The sequence below is a fragment of the Gekko japonicus genome, unplaced genomic scaffold, assembly GCF_001447785.1.
Source record: "Gekko japonicus isolate JY-2015 unplaced genomic scaffold, Gekko_japonicus_V1.1 scaffold94, whole genome shotgun sequence".
Classification (NCBI taxonomy): Eukaryota; Metazoa; Chordata; class Lepidosauria; order Squamata; family Gekkonidae; genus Gekko; species Gekko japonicus.
The window spans coordinates 1,185,163-1,206,810 of NW_015174274.1; the positions used below are offsets into that span (position 1 = coordinate 1,185,163).

General features: G+C 40.9%; 1 protein-coding gene across 1 annotated transcript in view; it reads right to left on the reverse strand.

Moving 5' to 3' along the window:
• Positions 1 to 278: 278 nt before the first annotated feature.
• TRDMT1 (tRNA aspartic acid methyltransferase 1) overlaps positions 279 to 21,648 on the reverse strand; it is a 30,645-nt gene continuing 9,275 nt past the window's right edge. Inside the window, exons 2-11 of the mRNA XM_015423763.1 lie at positions 18,259 to 18,368; positions 15,568 to 15,644; positions 14,386 to 14,457; positions 11,143 to 11,208; positions 8,926 to 8,995; positions 7,974 to 8,057; positions 5,054 to 5,412; positions 3,197 to 3,254; positions 1,472 to 1,601; positions 279 to 458 (exon numbers count right to left, since the gene is read on the reverse strand). Of these exons, the coding sequence (XP_015279249.1) occupies positions 352 to 458; positions 1,472 to 1,601; positions 3,197 to 3,254; positions 5,054 to 5,412; positions 7,974 to 8,057; positions 8,926 to 8,995; positions 11,143 to 11,208; positions 14,386 to 14,457; positions 15,568 to 15,644; positions 18,259 to 18,368 (1,133 nt within the window). The 3' untranslated portion in view covers positions 279 to 351. The remainder of the gene's footprint in view (positions 459 to 1,471; positions 1,602 to 3,196; positions 3,255 to 5,053; positions 5,413 to 7,973; positions 8,058 to 8,925; positions 8,996 to 11,142; positions 11,209 to 14,385; positions 14,458 to 15,567; positions 15,645 to 18,258; positions 18,369 to 21,648) is intronic.

The window sequence follows — 21,648 nt, forward strand, 5'->3', positions numbered from 1 at the left end:
GACATGCAAAGGAATTACAATTGCTCCTACTCTTCTTATAAAACAGTTCATTGCAACATTATTATACAAACAGATAACCACAAATTATTTTAGACAATCTATTCCTCATGAATCCATGAAGGTTTCAGTATTCACAAACTGTAACATATTTTCCATTTTTAATAATAATCTTTATTTCCACAACTCATAAGACAGCTATGTACAGTGAAAGAAATGTATTCTTGACACAGGTATTTGTTATGAATGTTAAACATGAGCAGTCTTACAAATAGTCCACGGTGATCAGTTTTACTCCACTTAAGAAATCCATAGGAGATATCTCACTGGGTAGCCTCCTGGCTATGTAGCATTTCAGTGTTCTCTAACCAAAATTGAGATTAATTTTGCAACGACGTGTACATTGAGACTGTTCCCCAGCAGACGGTAATGCTGTTTCATGGTTACATTGCCAGGAAAATCTAAAACAAACACAACTCAGTCAAAAAGCAAAAACCAGCCTACGCCTGATCACAGGAAATTGGTCAAGTTATTCTAAATGCAATTACTGGTTCTTATGTACATACATATAAGCATTCTGTTTTCTTGGTCTGCTCCAGAACATATTGCCCTTATTTAGAAATACACGCCTGAGTTGATGTAGTTCATGGTTTGAAATCTAACACTGGCCTAGCTACACTAAAATGTAGAACACTCCTTTTCTCTGTGTTCTGGCAAACAGTGTCACTGGCTCTATTTAAATAAAATGGACAGAAAATTATTCCGTGACTTGAGGGCTGTGGAGGGACTATACCCAAGCAATTCCAGTCTTAACTGCAATGCTCTGAAAGACCTCTTGTCTGCAAACAGGTTCTATACAGTGAAATTTTCCCCCCTGCTGTTTTTAACTAGGCCTCTGGGCCAACGATCTCAGCTCTTCCCTCTTTTCCCTTGCTCTATGACCTGTGGAAAAAAAAGCTTTCTAAATAATCTGATGTCATTCTTTTGAAAGCAAGCCACAGGTGCAAGTGCATCCTGGTCAATCATAATGATGTTGTTTCAGCAATCTTAGGAGACCTATTAACATTGACTAAGATAAAACAATTAGGATAGTTTATTGCTCCATATAATAACTGCATATGCCGCATCCAAAAGGAGGAAGCACTAATAAATCCATTCCTAATACCCAAAGAGAATATGAACTGTGATTATGGGCCACTTACATGCATTTTAAAATGTATTGTACGGTGGCCAGAAATTTACAGCTGCATCAACTATCAAACCCTTTTTTCCACTTGGAATTACAATACAAGAATAACTAGCAAACACACAAAACCTGGAGATCACCAGAAATAAGGCAAATGTGCCAGCCTTTGTTTGTAGAGTGGTGGGGCAGAAATGTTTTGAATACATAAAGGCTATATAATCTCTTTTTTCATAGCCACCAGAAAACCTTTTGGCTTTTCCAACCATGTCTTAAAACTAGGGTACGTACCAAATTCAGGAGGAAATCCATGAAGATTTGCTATTTCTCTTGGAGTAAAGTACCGCAGCTTAAGGGTTGACAGCTTCTTAAGCTTCTCTTCTTCAGACAAATTCTCAAAGGATTTAAATACTGATTCAAGCTGTGGAAAATGTACAAGATGACTATTCAGGATGCACAATTATCACACCTTCCAGTAACAAGGGAACATGAGGAGAGAGTGCCTATTAGTAACTGACGAAATGAGGAAGCCTGTATGCAAGGCCAGAGCTTCAAAATATTTGGGGGATATGCCCAAGGTAAGCAGAAAAGATAGGTTTTTTGTACATACTGGATCATACCAGTGGCCTGGTGCGAACTGAGCATACTTTAGGGAGCAGGGACACTGACAGCAGTCAAATATTCATTAGAAGGAAATGAAAAAGGGAAGGGGGTTGAATTGGCTTGCTCAAGCCTCTAAGAGGTTTAGAGAGGGAGATCCAGATCAGGAAGAAATTTCCCAATAACTTATTCTACCATAATTCTATTAACAGGCCATGAAGAGTAGGATATTATACTGTGTCCCTGATGGTTCGGATTGAAAACAGTTAAGCATGTTTATAGAAGCCTTGATTGGATCAATATCAGGCCTGTCAAGACAGTCTTGATGTAAAAATGTTCTCTGAATTCAGTCTTTGATCCTGAGAAAGTGGTCACTGGACAGTCTTACAAGACTATGACAATGCCCTTAAAATGATTGCAACACGCAATATGATAAAAGCCAGAAAGTATCATCAATCTGGCCTGTGTACAACTGCTAACAGACCTTTCACCCAAGATGTAAGGAAGATAGCACTTGTTGAAATTAGTAACCTCTTTTTACAGCTGTGGAAGATTAACTATCACAGGGTGGTTCTCCTTAAGTTAATAATTTTTCACAAAGGCCAAGCAATGTGTATATCTGATGAGGGCTAGTTGTTTGTTCAACAATTTCAGTCCACTATCAATCTTCCTTTTTTAAATAACCCAGTTCTTGAATCACTTCTGCAAGGGTCATACTGATCTAGCTGGTTCTTACATTTTTTTAACACTATGGGAATACTCTGAACTACATCGAAATACTATGTACAGTATTTAGACCCACAAAAATCAATATATTTGGATTCTACAATGAACATCCAGAGAGCCTGCACTAGGACCAAAGTATATATTTGAAGAGTAGGGAGGTGGGGATAGGATATATATTTATTTATCTGAATAAACGGAGGCTCACAGGCAAGGAAACAAGAACCTGTCCCCCCTCAGTGTTCTACTGCTTTAAGCACTTTTCTCCCATTCAGGCTTGCTTCTGTCTAGGAGCCAGGCTGGGAGCAAAGTGCTTCATTCAAGAGAAAACCGTGAGGAAAAGAGGGGAAAGGGGCAGGTATTACCTCTCTGCACTCTGTATTTTGTTAAATCCGACTCTCTCCTTGAATGTGAATAGGTCAACATGTGTATAAATATACTAGGATTTTGCTTCCTGTTCCCGCACACAGACAAACCATCAGATATAGACTGATCCTTATTTTAGCTATGAAAGCTTATTTCTGGAGAGAATTTTCTCTTTATACAGCCGGCTAACCAAGGTTTCACTATTCTGTACACAGAGCTGGAAGCAAATTCCACTGAGCTTAGGGCCACCAAAGTAAACACACACAGACATGCTGCAAACAAAATGTGCCTTGAAAGGAAACCAAGATACATACAAGACCACTGTACCTGAATATCCTCTGCTGTCTGCAACACTGAGCCAGTTCCTTCTATATAGTGTCCATACCTTAAAAAATCAATTAAGAGCCATACATCAAGATTCCTCTGAGATTTCCTGCATCAATGAGTGCAGAGGCTAACATGACAGCGCTTACTAAAAGGTTTAACACAGAACATTCTTATTTAATGAAACCAATTTGGGAACTACAAGATTATCCCATGTATCCCAGTTTTTCCTCTTAGAAAGCAAAGACCAGTCTGGAATAGAGAAGTTGTTCAAGTGTACACATATAGCCAGGAATTTCCATGCTGCATTTCTTCAAATTCAGGGTTTTCTTCAACACAAGTGCACAAAGTGCTTTTAAAGGAGACTGCTAAACTGAATCCAGTTTGGGGGGAGGAAGGGCGGCATGTTCATTATCTCTTGTGTGAATTCCCTCTTCTGAAGCACAACCACACCTCACTCACATCAAAATTTCTACTGATTCCGCATCCAGAGTACAGGCTCACAGAAATACCATATGGCGTCCCCATCATATACAGCAGGAAAGAGACCACTGCAGAAGACCAGATTCACCGATATTCAGAAACAACCATTAAGCAAAAGCTACATGTTTTCATTTCAAAGGGCACAGAGTCAATGAACTCAACCGAATTTTTATGTAAGTATTTTCAACTTAGTTGAATGTGCTCATTTTTAAAAGGACAGGAAGGGAAAACATGGCCACCATAAATAATAAGAATCCTGTATTTTTAAAACAACAGGATCCTTCTTCTGGAGCTAAGGTGACTCATTGTGTAAACACGTTTACTCAGCAGTCTCTCCCAGACTGTCATTTCACGCTAATTATAGTGGGATCCAGAATCTAAGAAACTGGCTCTGTTTGCTTGATTACTATTGTAGAGAATACAGGCTGGAGAGAGATACTTTGGGGGTAAAGACAGAGGAATGCAGTGACTAAAAGCAAAAGTGTGCAATAGAATAACATTTCAAGGAAAGGGAAAGAAAGGAAATAGTTTGGTGGGCTAAAAGACTTTCTCCACACTGAACGGTTAGTATGCTGTTTCCTTGGTAACATGGAGGAACAAAATGCTCAGATCCCAAATACAGAAGGCTAACAGGGTGGCCAAGGTCAGCTGGAGAGAGACAAAGGGGAATAAAACCCACGGAATCCAAGGCAGATTTGGAGATGGGGATAAAAAGGACAGGGAAGAAGGTGGCTGGAAGTGATTGGGTTATGAGGCCTGAAACTGGATTAACCAGAATCTGCATATCTGGATTAACAGGATTTTGTCCTATGGAACTGGAGACTAGAATATGTGAAAAAGTATGGATTAATAGTGAAAGACTAACCTGCATGGTGGAACTTTTTGCATCAGGAGACAAAATGAGACTATAACTCTGAAGTTTTACTAAGGCAATTTCCTTAAGACTCAGAAGGTTAATCGGATTCTTTACACAAGTGTAGATGTGATGATGCTGAGTACCTTGTGCCACGACTATTAGATCTACAGCTATGCAGGAATATATGATGCTGTTTTTGATTTCTACAATCTAAAGGCTTGATTTAGGAGAACTGGCAGTATTAATGAGGACTAGATACACATCTCAATGAACATTAGGATAGCAAGCCACAGAACCTATGCTTCTGCTCAGGGTATCTGTGCTTCTTTGAAAGCAATTCAACATGCAGTGGTAGTCCTGTCTCAGAATCTTCTTACAGGCTATTATACTATTAAGTCAGGAAGCTTGCAGTTAATGTGTTCCAGAAAAGTTTGGCTTGCTGATTTTTAAATGTTTCCCACTTTAAGAAAACTGATACTCAGCTAACACTCCCCCTGGAGTGTTCTCTCAGGGAGGCTTACCCTTTTGTGAAGCACGTAGATCTCCTGCAAGTGGGTGTCACAATGTCTAGAAGGAAAGCATAACGCAATAAGGACTTTGGTGGTAGGAAATATTGACTCAGTCCTTCTCCATCTTCCTCGAGGAAATCTTTTAGCATTTGCACAGACACATCATTGTCCCTTTGCTTCTTCTTTTCTAGCTCTTCAGTTGTTTCAAGCTTAAAGAGGAAGTCCTCCTTCTGCCGGCACTGCTGTCTGTTATCTTTGACACTAGAGGCTGCGCCTTTTGTAGGGACTGGCAATCCACCTGCTTCCAGCCCAGTAGCATCCCTGGATATCTCTGAAGTCATTAGTTCCAAGCTTGGGAAAACAGTCAGAATCTAACATTAAACAAAAAGGTGCAAACAAAATTTAGAGAAATCCACTAGTTCAACTGCCATGCCAAGAGCTGTTCCATGTAAAATGTGACTTCATCCCCCCACACACACATTAGCCACATATATTATTTATAGATTTAAATAGGATTTGTTCTGGAATCATTACTTTTGGATACAATTGATTGGCTCCCAAGCCCATTCCACGAACAGTGGGGCCTTTTTCCAATGGAACTTGCACCCACATCTCTTCCACTAGAAGAAGGCCCCGTTCACATTACTCTTCTAAACCGGATGCTATCCTTTGTTGGCCCGGTTCTGAGTAAAGCGATACAGGGGGTTTCATACAGCGAATTTCATTCCGTTAATAAGCCACCTATGAAGTGATCTGGCCATTTCATATAGCGCTGCACTTTCTCCTCTACCCTTTTTTGCCATGTTATGTTCCTCAAACTTTTAAAAAACATTCTAAATTAAGTGCTACAGCCCTAGAACAATATAGCACTTCAGTGCTATAGCAGCACCTATTGAGATGCCTTGGCAACATTGAGACGCATTGAGATTGTGGCTGTTGTTATATGGATGCAGGAATAAAATCACGTGAATTCTGACAAAGATTTCCATGAACTGGGACCACATGTAACAAGGAAGTACAATGCCTGAAACCCATTTACCATGAGGGTGGCCCCAATCACCTGAAAAGTCTACAGAAACACTGAACTTTGGGAACATGGAGACTTCATGCAATCCCAGCCATCCAAGTGGTAAGAAGACTTCTAAAGTTATGACTGGTGGCATAATGTTTTAATTGGCCCTCACCAGTTACAGTCAGTCTCCCATGTTCCCCTTTATTTCAACCTTAAGCAGACATTAGTTAGCTTGCATTTCTATCTTCTAGATCTACAAGAAAGAGTAGATGACTGGCAGTGAGACTTGGTCCAAGAGGAGACTTGTATACACCATTGTTGTAAGCCAATAAATAAATAAATCACTGTACTAGAGCATAACCACAACTCTTTTAAGCCAGAGTCAGTTCTGTCCCACTGAAATAAATCAGACTAATTTGGTTTCAATGTCATATTGAATGGACTAGATATTGCAGAAACTAAACCCACAATAATTTTATTTTATTTATTTATTCATTAGTTTGATTTATATCCCGCCCTCCCAAAGGCTCAGGGCGGCTCACATGTGGCAAAGCCGAGTGTAAAATACAATACAACATATAGTAGAATACAATATTTAAAATCACAATCAAACCTTCCTCTAATGTGGCGCTATACCTAATCATCCAAGATGGGAACAACCACCCAAATTTGGTGGCCAGCTGTCTCAGTGGCGCGGTCTCCCGCTACGCTGTCCAAAACTTCTGCCTGGGCATGCCAGCCCCACTTTTGTTATAGGGCAGCCAATGACTTGCCACATCGGTGGTAGAATAGTGGTGGCGGCGGCTCCTAGTCGAACACCTGGCGGAAGAGCTCTGTCTTGCAGGCCCTGCGGAACTGCATAAGGGGGACCTGGAACTACCAGGAGATGGAAGTTCCCGGATCGTAGTCCTCTTGAGGGAACATACGGGAAGAGACAGTCCTTCAGGTAAGCCGGACCCTGGCCATTCAGGGCTTTAAAGGTAAGGACCAGCACTCTGAAGCGAATCCGGTATGCTATCGGCAGCCAGTGCAGCGCTTGCAGCCCAGGCCGAATATGGTCTCGCCTAGAGAGGCCCAACAACAACCTGGCCGCAGCATTCTGCACTAGCTGCAGCTTCCGGATTTGCGACAGAGGCAGCCCTAAGTAGAAAGTGTTACAGTAGTCACATAATCTACTGACCAACCAATTCATGGTTGAAGCACTTTTCTTTCCATATACAATTGGCTTATATAGAAGTCTGATAAGAAGAAGGACCAACCAATTCATGGTTGAAGCACTTTCTATATACAATTGGCTTATATATAAGTCTGATAAGAAAACGACTAAGTTTTTATATCCCGCTTTTCTCTATCTTAAGGATTTTCAAAGCGGCTTAAAATCACATTCCCTTCCTCTCCCCACAACAGGCATCTTGTGAAGTAGGTGGGGCTGAGTTCTGGGAGAACAGTAACTGACCCAAGGTCACCCAGCAGGCTTCACGTGGAGGAGTGGGGAATCAAACATGGTTCTCCAGATCAGAGTCCACTGCTCTTTAACCACTACACCATGCTGGAAATTCTGAATGGTAGAGTCCTGCCCTGCAAACTCGAGTTAGCCAAGAGCAGGGCCTTTACCACTGTAGCCCCAAGCCTGTAGACTGCTTTGCCAATTGAACAGAGGCAGGTGTTCTTTATCCCTTCCCATAAGTCTTTTTGGATTTCACATCTGTTGCGTTGATCTTTCTGGGGGCTTTATGGCTTACTTTTACAAACTGTTATGCAATCTGACTTCACAGTTTTATTTTGGTTTTGTTTTGGTTATGCTGCTTATTTCTCCCCCCCCCCCCTGCTGCTCTGAGCCTTTTGCAAAAGTGGCCTGCAAATGTTTTGAATAAATAAATAAAAACAGAATCTGTGATCATTACAGAAAAGTAGCCTCACCTTGTCCGGTACTTGAAAGGGAAAGGGCTCTGACTGAAGCCGCGCAATCAAGAAGTACCGCAGCCTGGAGTTTGGAATGCCAAGCTGGAAACAAAGCCCCAGTCAGTAATGAATGCATGCAGGAAAAATACCTACATTGTCGAAACACAAGCTTTTATTATAATTAAATCCTAACACTGCCCATCTGAGTAAGGCATGTCCCTGGGCCCACTGCTGTCAATTTTTAACTTAGCTTGCACAGATACCACACTCAAAAGGAAAAATCTACAGCATGAAACAGTTGTTAACATACCCATAGTACAAATTCGAACCAGGGCAGTAGGAATATAAACAGGCCATTCTGAGTACCTACACAACTGGGGTTCTTCTAAGAATTAGGTTTCTCCAGTAAAACTGGAAGGGGGAGGAGGTATTCGTGGTCCAGAGGAGCCCTATTATTCAGAGTTAAATGGAATTTATACCCAGAACACCAAAGCGTTACAGGTATAAGAAAAGGAAATACACAAGTAGTTTTGGAAATACAGGAGTCTTTCCTAGTACAGTCCTAAGCATAATGACCCCAACCTAAGCCCGTTGACTTTAATGGACTTAGATGGAGAGGCTCTGCAGTTTTGCAGATCTTTCCAAAATATGAAGTTCTCATTTTGTGAGTGTGGACAGACTTTAATTTGATGCCAACAGAGATCCACTCTGCATTAGTACCAAAGCAGGAGGAAGCACAAGTGCTTTACAGTTCCTGACGGCCCACCTCTCTGTCTTTTCCATATCCAGGGAAAGAAATGAAAAGGCTCTATTTCAGGTGAGCAAACCATGCTCAAAGAAACTGTGGCTAGACCAGCTTTGACTGCAAGAAGCTACAAGAGACACAACACAAACTGCTTTTTCTAAAACATGTGTGCATTTGCAATACAAGTTTGGGTTTGACTTTTTCTTAAACAGTGCCATTACTCACACAAGTTGGAGACAAAAGAAATTCTTGATAAGTAAATCCACACTTTCTTAGTGTTTGTATGAGTTCATCTCTGAGAAGACAAAACAAGATGAAACTGAGGATTTCAGCAGGTGGTTGTCTGAAGCAATCCTGAACATAATGTTTTTGCTAGAAAACTGTTAAACAGCCAGCTTTAATTTAAAAAAATATATACCTCAAGGGGATTTGTTCAACCATACTATTTCTATATGTTGTTGAAGGCTTTCACGGCTGGAGTTCATTAGTTGTTGTAGATTTTTCAGGCTGTATGGCCGTGGTCTTGGCATTGTAGGACCTGATGTTTCGCCAGCAGCTGTGACTGGCATCCTCAGAGGTATAACACAGAAAGATGGAGTACTCTCTGTGTCAAGGGGAGAAGAAAAATGGTAGGCAGGCAATTTATATCTACTCAGGAAGGTGGGATAGGGCTGAGTCATCAACTTGTAGGAGTTCCCCAGGCTATGAACATGCTAATGGAGGAGCTTTCCTGAGGAGGTGCTTTTGCATATGGATTGGCTGTTGAAATTCTAATCTTATCTGTAGTGCTATTGTAAGATGGAGCATTTTGTGTATTTCAGGACAGGAAACCATGCCCTATTTATTTTTAAACTCTCTTCTTTCCTGTTGAAATTGTGTTTATGTTTATGAATTTCAATGGCTTCCCTGTGTAATCTGACATGGTAATTGGATCTGTTGTCCAGCCTTTCAGTGTCTTGGAATAAGATACTGTGTCCTGTTTGAGTTAGGCTATGTTCAGCCACTGCTGACTTTCAGGGTGGCCCAGTCTACAGTGTCTTTCATGTTCTTTTATTCTTGTCTGAATGCCACACTGTGTGGTCCTGATGTAAACCTGTCCACAACTGCAGGGTATGCGGTATACTCCCGCAGAAGTGTACAGAGAGTACTCCATCTTTCTGTGTTATACTTCTGAGGATGCCAATCACAGCTCCTGGTGAAATGTCAGGCCCTACAGTGCTAAAACCATGGCCATACAGCCCAAAAAAATCTACAACAACTAACATACTATTTCTCTTTATGTTCCAGTTAATATCCATGGTGACATACTGGCTACTATTTTAACATGATAAAAACAAACCAGGAGTCCTCAGATTCATGTATTCAATTGCCCTGCACACAGCATGGAGATTAAGAACTTTCTGGTTTGGAACAAATTTCTGTTCCCTATGATATCCAAATTGGGTAAAATGCTAAACTGCATTTCCACTCTCTCTTGCCTACAAACCAGATTTCTAAAATACAGTCATCCTCTAAATATCAGTGAAATGAACTTCCTGGCTGATTCTCATCATGAACCGACCGGGGTTTCTTTATGAAGGAAGCCATTGCTTTATTGCTTGTGGAGATAGGGAAACAGTGTCTAGATGAAATCCGGCTGCACAATAGTGAAAAGAATTTGGAACTATATTTTAAAATTAAATATGGCCCTCCATGTTTCAGAATAAATAAAATCTTTCCTTATGGCTATTATGAGTCTCAAATGAGAATTCATTCGTTACTAAAGCCCGAATATACTTTGGTTTGGATCCTATGCATAATGATAGGAATTCCACTAAAAGAGGACAACTCCCCACCCAACTGGAGCCCTCTGGGACCCCTACACCCCCAAACTGTATTCCTGTAGGCCAGTGGACACCATGGGAAGAAAATGAGGATTCTGTGGCAGAAAGGGTAGTATGCAAAAAACTCCTTTCCCCTCCACAGATGGAAAAGCCTTTCAGCCACAGGCAGTGTTCCCTCTAAGCTGAGTTAATGTGAGCTAGCTCACCGTTTTTTAGCCTTCGGCTCACACACTTTTGTCTTAGCTCACGAATGATGGCTGCAGAGCAAATTTATGCAGTAGCCAAATTGCTCACTCAGAACTTTAATGCTGGTAGCTCACAAAGTACAATTTTTGCTCACAAGACTCCACAGCTTAGAGGAAACATTGGCCACAGGAGCTGCCATTGCACCAAGGGAATGGCACTTTAGAAACCAACACTTTCAATTCCACAGCTGTTCCAATTAAGTATGGGCCTCACCATTCTATTCTATTCTATTCTATTCTATGGCAGCATACATGATTTAAACCCAGTATTCCCATGCCAATTTGTCCACTGCAACCATCTTTTTTTTCCAGCCTCAAAGTGATTTCTCACATCGTTCTTCCCTCCTCCTGCCAGCTTATGGACTCCACCATACCTGGCCGTTGATGTTTCAAAGCCTTTGACGTTTTCTAAGAGTATATATTTCGGTCGTCTTGTAAGCCTGCAAATCAATTTGTTTGTATGATAGTTAGAAAGCAAGAACTACTGGATCAAAATAAATGACCACAATCAAACTATAAGTTCATATGGTTCTGTTCCCATTTAACAACAACAAAAAAACCCCTCTCAGCATTCCTAGAGCCAAGAGATGCAAGTAAGCTGCTATGAAGAACTCAGCCTTGCAATAAGCACATAGTACTACAAAAGGATTGCCGTTATGTGTCTTCAGGAGATGTCCAGGCCCTGCAATTCTCTCTCATGTGCATGCAATGCTCACAAATCCTCCTAAGGTCTTTGTATGAGATTCAAATGCCTTAGCCACAGGGAATGCTTTCTAAGCTGTCAAATTTCTGTAGGACCATTCTTTGTAGCAGAAGATTAAGAACATAAGAGAAGCCATGTTGGATCAGGCCAATGGCCCATCCAATCAAACACTTTGTGGCACACAGTGGCCAAAACCTGCTATCAGGAGGTCCACCAGCAGGGCCAGACCTCCCACTATTACCCTCCAAGCACCAAGAATACAGAGCATTACTGCCCTAGAAATAGTGATTCTGGGGTACACAGATAAGACATAGATTGTAAACTTGCACAATGTGTTGTATAAGTAAACTATTGTCACTAATGTTATTGCAGGTAAGATGGAATAGTTTTCTCTTTGCTAAATCCAAAAGCTCACATTCTGTCATGTGTCAATAGCTTCTACAGTCAAGCTTGGTTATTTGCAGACATGCCAAAGAATGCAGTAGCATTATCTCAGCAAAACACAACCCCAGGGGAGTTGGGGCAGTCCAGAAACAGCTCTTCAGAATGTGAGAAATGGAATTCATTACAGAGGTCTTGCTTCTGTCAGGCATGTGACCAAGGAAGATTAGGCACATCTTATGGTGCTTTGAGATAAAAGTCACTCAGCCAGACTGTTCTCAGAGTCAAGGAAGAAAAAATTCCTTGCGGTGCCTTGTGCTGTGTTGGAGAAAGATATTACATTACACCGACCATCTAAGAATGCATGCTTCAGTACCAGACAGTTTGGCAGAAAACAGTAGTAGAACAAGAACTGTTCCCGCTCTGAATACCCTTGTTACCTCATTTGTAAAACAGAGATGCTGATGTTCTTTGTTCACACACACACACACACACACACACACACACAGAGCAAGTGTTCTGTCAATTTGCTAAGGCTGAAATCCTATGTACTCTTACTCTTACTTTGGAATAAGATTCAGATGGGTAGTCATGTCAGTCTGTTTGTAGCAGCACAAAAGAGTAAGAGTCCAGTAGCGCCATAAAGACTAACAAAATTTGTAGTAGGGTATGAGCTCACTTCTTTAGATATGAAAGCTCATACCCTACCACAAATTTTGTTAGTCTTTACTGTTTTCTAAAATAAGATTTGTTAAACTAAATAATCCCAGAAACAAACAAGTTCCATAAATGGTCTTAAAGATTCAGTCCCATCAGTTTCTATGCTGGTAAATCAGGGCCTATTCATGTGGCTGTCTAGGTGCTTGGTAAAAGCAGGAAAAGCATGTGCATAAAAAGTCCCAAGGTGAACCAGTTGTGTTCATCTGTACGTATGCTTGTGAGGTGGTTTTTGATGTACTATCATAAACATCACTTTTCAGTCCAGTTTATTTACTGAAAACCATTACAGAAAACAGTATTTATAGAATTCTGCATGTCAAAGTTGTATCATGTTGCAGCGATGATCTATGACAAGGAAATTAGGGATTAAGCATCATGTAGAAATCATTATTTGTATTCGTATCCATTTATTAGTCACTCAAAAAAGTTTTATCCACATAATGTTGAGTGCAGTATAAACAATACTAAGAGCCAACATAAAATGACTGCCAACTTGATGATTTGTATGAGGTCTTATTATCAACTCTGTAACACAATAGAATTTTGTGAGTGCAGAATGTTATGTCTAACTGTTATTGAACTGGGAGTTTTCAAGAATGTGCAGCAGTGTGCCAGGGCCCAAATCTTGTGGATGTTCACAGCAATAAGAAGGGGGGGGGGTCAACAGTCAGAGGCTTTTCCTGAAATGCCACATCTTTGGAATCAAGTCAATAGACTGAACATGCAGCATCACAACTCAATCACCCACTAATCTGGGATTTTTTTTAATGGAACACCAGAATGGGTCAAAGATGAAAACAACTCCTGTTTTCTAACTCCTTATAGCTGTTAATGTACAAAGTGCCATCTTTGCTAGCACAGTCTTGCCTCTCTTTGAAACCCCCCATGACAGCCTAGAGCAGTGGTATTCACTCTGCGGATCATAGAGAGTCACATTTGCAATTTCCCATCAACCAAAAGAGCCACATGATGACTGAATGCCCCACATACCACCCCAAGCATATGCAAACAATGATACATAACATAATCCTTTTAATTAGCAGAATGTAGAGTTATCTTCCCCCACTACTGGAATTTTGCTACCATTCAACAGTGGTATGCACCATTCCCATTCAGCTGCTCAACCTCAAACACGGAACTTTTACATGTGCACAACCTTGATATAATCATCATGGGCCAGTTGTGTTGAGTGTAAAAAAATCAAGTAATGATGAAATTATTCCAGTTTCTAAAGAAATCACCCACATTCCCAGAGCATAAGCAGGTGTCATGAGGAACACATGTGGCTCCTGTGTCACTGAGTATCACCGGCTTACACACACTTGGCTGCTATTTGCATGGCATCCAAATATTCTCACTCACCTTTTGTGCAGAAGAAGAAGAAGAGAAGAAGAAGAGACTGGATTTATACCCCACCCTTCACCCGGCGTCTCAGAGCGGCTTACAAACTCCTTTCCCTTCCCCGCCCCACAACAGACACCCAGTGAGGTAGGTGAGGCTGAGAGAGCTCTGACAGAAACTGTCCTTGAGAGAACAACTCTGACCAGAACTATGGCTTGCCCAAGGTCATCCAGCAGCTACAAGTGGAGGAATGGGGAATCAAACCTGGTTCTCCCAGATTAGAGTCCACGCACTTAACCATTACATCAAACTGGCTCTTTTATAATGGGACACACCTATTTTGCCTGTTAGTCTGAACAATTGCCAACACTGTGTGAATAATTTGCTGTAACTGGTTGCTTTGATACAATATGAATATTTCATTGCCCCCTGCAACATATTAAACAATTATTTGAGAAGTTTCAATTGTTACCTTGGAAGTATATTAAGAATATAGAGGAAACTTTGAGTCCTGGGATCAGAAGTATCACCCTGTCGACCAGTTCTGACACAGAGAGAGCAAAGAATTAAAGCAATATGTGAACATTAGCACAACTTTCATTACACTGAAATCCTTGATTCAAATCTATAAAAGCCTTCACACAAAGGCTTGGATCCCACCTGAATTATCTGTGGAAGGAAGAACTTTCATTCATGGATTGTGACTTCCCCAACTCCCAGCACAGCCCCAAATGCTGCTCCTAAGAAGACAGGGGAACTCAGCTAATAACTGGGGGAGGGGGGGATGTCTTCTGGGGAAGTGGGTAATTGGTGAAAATAGACTTTTTAAAGGGATCCAAGCCAAATATAAGGTATAAATCAAAGGTCAATCACATGTACTATCTCAGTACTACACTGTATGTGAGGTTGGGGATAGAGAAATCCATGTACATTTATTCATTCATATTCTCATTCATATGTAAAGCAAGGGACGGGGTCCATTTTTTAACAGAAAATTGAGCATGTGGATAACAGGAGCTAAACTCTCTCCTCTCTCCTTCCTTAACCCCTTGTATTCCATTGCTTAAGCATTTTCCCCCCAGACATTGCTGCATCTAGTATCAGAGCCAAACAGACTTGAGAAAACACGCTGTAGGCAATGCAGCAAAGTGTGGTGAGGCGCAAGGGGGCAGGGTTTAGCTCATCCTCACCCAAATGCTTCATGTCCTATTAAAAATCCCTATGTTATGCATGGAAGGGAGGATATGCGAATTAAAATACAGAACCTCCATCACATTGGCTGTTTCGCATATTACAAGTTTTCATTCATATGAGCACACCTACAACCAAGCCACCAGTGCATTTGGTTTGTTTTGCCATATTTAAAGTCAACTATTTCTTTCCAATTTAAACAAAATATTGGTTTTATTAAAAATAATAGGTCTAACACAATGAATGGGAAGTCCAGAGATCCTGAAGCTGTTCTAGTACCCTTGCCCTGCCATAGCATATGTGGCACTGTTACCTATTTTAAAAAAATATATTATTTTCACATTGCGTTACCTCATAAATGTTCACATAGTATAAATAACAGAAAGAAAGTAAAACTGTAGTATATAATCCATTGAACAATACTTTATGTTCTAAAATGAAGCAGGGCATTTGAAACCAGTACCTTGTAAAAGGCTGACAGGGAGGGCTCATCAAAATCATATCAAACGATAATCTGTCGAACTCCTTCAGTGATATGCCCTGAATAAGAAAGAGACAAATGAGGCATTTTCTTTTACGAACAGGATGGTGTTAATCCTTGTTTTGGAGTTATAAATCATTTTGTTCACATATTCAATTTTACACATCATCTGAGCTTTAACAGCCTTCGAATTCCAGGTATTTGTCACAATAACTGTCATTTTCTAACACCCACAACATTGTTTGCAGATTTGCACTCATACTTCAGTCTTGCCCAATGGTCAGGCACCATACTGATGCCAGCACTAATATGCCTCTCTTGGGGTTTCATTCACAGATCACATTAACAGAGAACAGGAGCTGTTCAGTACTTTCAATGGGATTAATTGGGGAAGCCATAAAAAATGGAAAACATTTCCAAGCAATAGTAGATTCCTAATTTGATCTTTAGAACTGGTTAAAAAATGGCAGATAACAAGCAATGGGCCATGTCCAGGTGTCACAACAAACCTCTGTCTGTGGGAGGCACAAATATACTTTGTCTTATGCGCCTCCATTCCTGCCCCCCCTCATGTACCTCTCATGGTTAAAATCTTTCCTAGTCTGGGAAACCTTTAATCAAACTCTCGTTTAGGGTTGCCATCCTCCAGGTGACACCTGGAGATCTCCCACTATTACAATTCATCTCTAGACAAACAAAATCAGATCCCCTGGAGAAAATGGCATTATAACCTGCTGGGGTCCATCACATGTCTCACCCTTTTTCTCACTGCTTCAAGGGAGGTGCTTTTAAGCCTCTCCTGTGCAATGGGGTGTATCATGTGTTTGCATTTTACATTTTTAAAATACCAGCAGGTCAAACGTCCTATATAACCATGTATAATTCACACCAATTTTACAACTTGCAACTTTAGGTGTTTATGGAGATTGCACTGGCATCCACATTCTCTTTCCTTCTTATATGCACAGTTTCAAAGTTGAGCTCCTGTAATAGGAGACTCCATCTAAATATTTCCTATTGGTATTTTTTACTTGGTTCAACCAACATAATGTGGAATTTTCGGTATACAACGTGAATTTTCTCCCCCAGACATATGGTTGTAGCATCCCCAAGGCCCATACTATTGCCAAACATTCTTTTTTCTATGGCAGAGAGGAGTTGTTCTCTCTCCACTAACTTCCAACTAAGATAAAGGATAGGATGTTGGATTCCATCCTCTCCAATCTGGCTTAGCATGGCACCTATCCCAATACTGAAAGCGTCAGTATATATAGTAAAGGGCTTCATAAAGTCAGGAGCCTTCAAGACTGGCTCTGTGTTCAATATCTGTTTGAGGTGTTCAAAGGCGGTTCGGCATTCAGGAGTCCATTTTACCCTGTCAGGTAAGGTCTTCTTAATAAATTCATACAATGGAGCTGCAATGGAACTGAACTCTGGAATGAACATTCAATAATATCCCACAACTCCTATAAAGGCTCTAAATTGCTTTTTGGTTGTGGGTTTAGGCCATTCCTGTAGCACTTTGCTCCAGTCTGGCTTGATTACCCCACTTCCAAGTATGTGCCCTAGACATTTTACTTGGCACATAGCTATTTTTTTATGCTTTCGCTGTTCAACCAGCCTCGTTTATTCTTTGTAGCACTATGGCTAGATGTTGTAGATGTTCTTTCCAGGTCTGGCTAAAGATTGCATAATCATCATATGCAAACGCAAAATCTTTTAAACCAATCAATAATTTATTGATCAGCCTCTGGAACGTGGCTGGGGCATTCCTAAATCCCACTCTGGTTACAAAGGATGTTTTGGGTTGGTCTTTAGGACTCATGGCCATCTGCCAATACTCTTTTGTCAAATCTAATGTGGAAATAAAACGTGCAGCATCGATTGTTTCGATTAATTCATCCGCCCTGGTCATAGGATGTACATCCGGGACCATTGCCTTATTCAGTTTTCTATAGTCCACACAAAATCCTACCGTTTGATCTGGTTTCGGAACTAAAATACCTGGGGAGGCCCAAGGACTTTCTGAAGGCACAATAAGTCCAAGATTCAGTATCTCTTTAAACTCCCCTTCAACAGTGGTGGCATTAGGGCCAGTTACTCTGTAAGGTGGCAGCACAACTGGCCTACTATTTCCAGTATCTATCTTGTGCTGAGCTCAGTTCTCCCTGGGAAGTTTGAAAAGATGGACTGATAGTCTGTTAAGACAGTTTTAACTTGCCATTCTTGACTGGTAAGGGCCAGCACAAAGTTAACTTCACTCACCTGGTTATCTTTCCCCAACCCGTTATTTCAATTTCCTCCTTTTGTCCTCCCCTGCCCATAAGGAACAGGTATCTGGGCAAACTGGACTTTTGTTTACCACCCCACAAACGGGAATTCCAAACCATGGTTTAATCCAGTTTAGAATCCTCCAATCTGCCCAGGCATTTGCTCCAATTTGAACATCATGGCAAACTGGCACATGGTAAAGTGCTCTGAAAGTTCCCCCAGGGCTTCAAAAGTGGCTTGTTATGCCCACTGTCCAAAAAGACAAAGTTAAAAAAAACAACCCTAAAATAATTTATTTATTACGTTTGTGACATCAAGTTCACCACCTTGCTATATAATTATTGAAAAAGACCCTTGCACTCACAGACCAAGAGAAAAACATTTTGCAGGATGATTACTCACCTCAATTGTCTTGGGCCACAGTGGGGTGGTGGGAAAGTTGTGCTTGTAAACTTCATTTGCCACTGTATTCACATCAACAGCTACAACGACATCTGCAGGTACACCACTTGCTACAGTTTCGAGGAAAACATTTTGTTTTAAAAGTCTGCTATTTTAAAAAATCACTTGGTTACCTGGATTAGTCGAATGTTTGATTGGGGAATTTAGCTTAGCAAGAGGGGATAACTTGGGATCATCACCTTTGTATACTAGAATCCTTCCCAGAGCACTCTCAATTAAGCAAGGCTGATGTTCCACTAGTAGTGTTTTATTGAAAACGAATAAGGAATAACATTCACACACAAAAGCACACTGTACAAACACACACAAACGAGAGCTAACCAAGAAATGAAGGAAGTAGCAGGAAGCAGTTTAGGGTAGGCTATAATTACTTATTGTGAAGATACAGGCCCGCAGAAGAGAAAAACGACCAGTGCTTGGTGCGTAGTTGGCTCGAGAACACACAAACACTGCAAAGGGGCAATATGCCTATATTTATACCCAAAAATGATACCTAGGGGTATGTTGATGTGTTTACAGGAGGTTTCCCAAGAACTTGGATTAATGGTTTATGGTTTGTCTGGAAGGAGATCAAAGTGGATCCTGATAGCCCTCCTGGAGCTATGCTACGGCTGTGGATGTCCCCAAATGCAGGAAGAATGACACACTTCCCAGGTGCTATTAGTATACTAACAAAGGTGTAGGTACCAAGAGGGGGAGTCAGTACCAGGAATTAAAGAAATCACTTCGAAGTGGGGTGCTGTTTCCCTGAGAAAGCCCCTGTTGTAAAATATGTATTACTTGTAGGATGGGGAAGAACTATTTGCATGCCAGCCGCTCTGGCGTCCCCTGCCAAATGTTTTCCCAAGGCTCTTGCTTCTAGTTTGACCTTTTCTGCCGACGACTATTTTTGGTCTTGATATTTCAGGCCAGGCAATATATGATTTTTATTTGAAGGTGATGTATATGGATGAAGGGTGTCTGGTCTTTTCTCTCTGGGTGCCAACTACCCAATTTTAGAGGAGAGCTGACCAGTAACAACTTCGCTTACAGGAAAGCCCCCAAAATCAATTGCACTAGTCCAGATCTTGAAATAAAATTGACCATTCTCTTTTTTAACTGACTTGTCATTGAAAACAACAATATTCTTTCATTCGTAACAACTGAAACATTAAAGTAAACCCCATTCCCACCTACCTCCACACTATTCCAGTCTTCTACTTCCGTGCAAGGGCCCTGGGGCTCTTGAGGTCACTGTGACACCACAAAACAGAACTGCTGTAGTTTAATTACCCATAACAGGCTTCAATCCCTTGAAACCAAAAGTGCTTCATTGGAAGATAGCTCTGCTTATCAGTTGTCTCAGCAGAATCAGGAAAATTGTCCTTGAACCTGAGTCACTTACACTGCAGTCCTACTAAGTCAAGTTACACCCTTGACTTGGAAGGGTAGAGCTCTGTTCAGGACAGCACTGTTATGCAGGGGGGGGGGTGGCGACCTCTGGAATCTCTGTAGAAAGATCAGTACAGTAAACTTGTGGCTGAATAAGTTCCATCTCAAACTTTCAGCCCACTTGCATGGTAATAAGCATTCACCACTTCTATAGTTCAGACTTCATGGGTTCAAAATACTTCACAGATATTATCTTGTAATCCTTACAGCAAACTTGCAAGGTAAATTAATATTGGAGGGGGGGGGAGATGAGAGAAAGTGGCTTGCTTATAAATCATCTATTGAGTCCATGGCAGAGGAGAGATTTGAACCAGACACATCCATCCATCCATTATATTCTTATCCCACCAAGGTGCTCAGAGCAGCATATCTCCCAGTTCTCCATTTTATCCTTCCAACACAACCCAGAGAGGTAGGCCAGGCTGAGAAAGGTTGACTAGCCCAAGGTCCACCTAGCAAGAGTATACCTTTCTAATCCAGAACACTTACTGGATTGCTATCATGAAGGAAGCAGATGATTCAATTTAATAAACATTTCTTATGAAATGCCTGCTTTGATAAATACTTATAAAACAAATTAATTGCCTCGCCTTCCTAAGATTCCAAGAACCATACTTTGCACCACTATTAATCACATGTTTGCACCTTGCTCTGCTACAAAGTTGACCAACACCTGAGATTACAAGTCAGGTAAGTTAATACTGACATCTAGTGTGGGGTAATAAAGCAGCTTCCGCAGATCTGCTCAAACCTAAGGCTCAGAGCAGATGCAAGACATCGGGAAATCCATAACAGGATATTCCCAGCATCTTTTAAAATCGAGTGAAAGCTTCGTGCAGCTCCAGTCCATGTCAGGACCATGCTAGGAGGAAAGAGGGCGTTTCAACAGCGCCCTCCCCTACAAGTTTTGCAAACTGAAACCGGGGCCCTATAACTGTTACAGGTCTTTAGAGTGGGGGAAATCAGCAAAGATTGGTTTTTATTGTAAAGGGTTAATAACATTGGGGGGGGGGGGGGCTAGTGAAACCAAGCATGGGAAGAAGGGCTCATTCCCATCTGTACTTCTGTACTATCTGCCCCTTCAGAACCAAAGGCAGATCCGCAAGTGATGTCTAACAACAGCTACAGCCAAAAAAAAGGGGGGGGGAAGCCAGTGTACAGTACAAGAAGCAAAACAAGAAACACCACTGACTGAAAATAAACAAGTATATAATAATCATATAAGCATAGCATCAAGTATAATGTAAATCATTTGTCCAAGGTGCAGTAATGAAACATATAAGAAGCAGCACCATCTATAGTTTTTCCATGTGTCTTGTTCCAGCATAGAAGCAAATATCAATTATCAATTATCAAAGTCCAAATTGAAGTATATATCATCATTGAAGTGTATATCATCGACACGTAATCCGGATGCCTGATGCCGCGTTTCGAATAATTCTTATTCTCACTTGCATATGTTTTGAATTTGCATTTAGTCCCATTACAGCAATGCTTGAATAAGAATTATTCGAAACGCGGCATCAGGCATCCGGATTACGTGTCGATGATATACACTTCAATGATGATATATAATTCAGTTTGGACTTTGATCATTGATATTTGCTTCTATGCTGGAACAAGACACATGGAAAAACTATAGATGGTGCTTCTTCTTATATGTTTCATTACTGCACCTTGGACAAATGATTTACATTATACTTAATGCTATGCTTATATGATTATTATATACTTGTTTATTTTCAGTCAGTGGTGTTTCTTGTTTTGCTTCTAACCAACAGCTACAGACATTTTGTAGCATAACATTCATACCAGGAAGGGGAAAGATATTTGAATCTGTCCTGCTCAGATTTTAATGGCTACTGTTCCACTGGCAGACAGCTGATCTTGACAATTTCC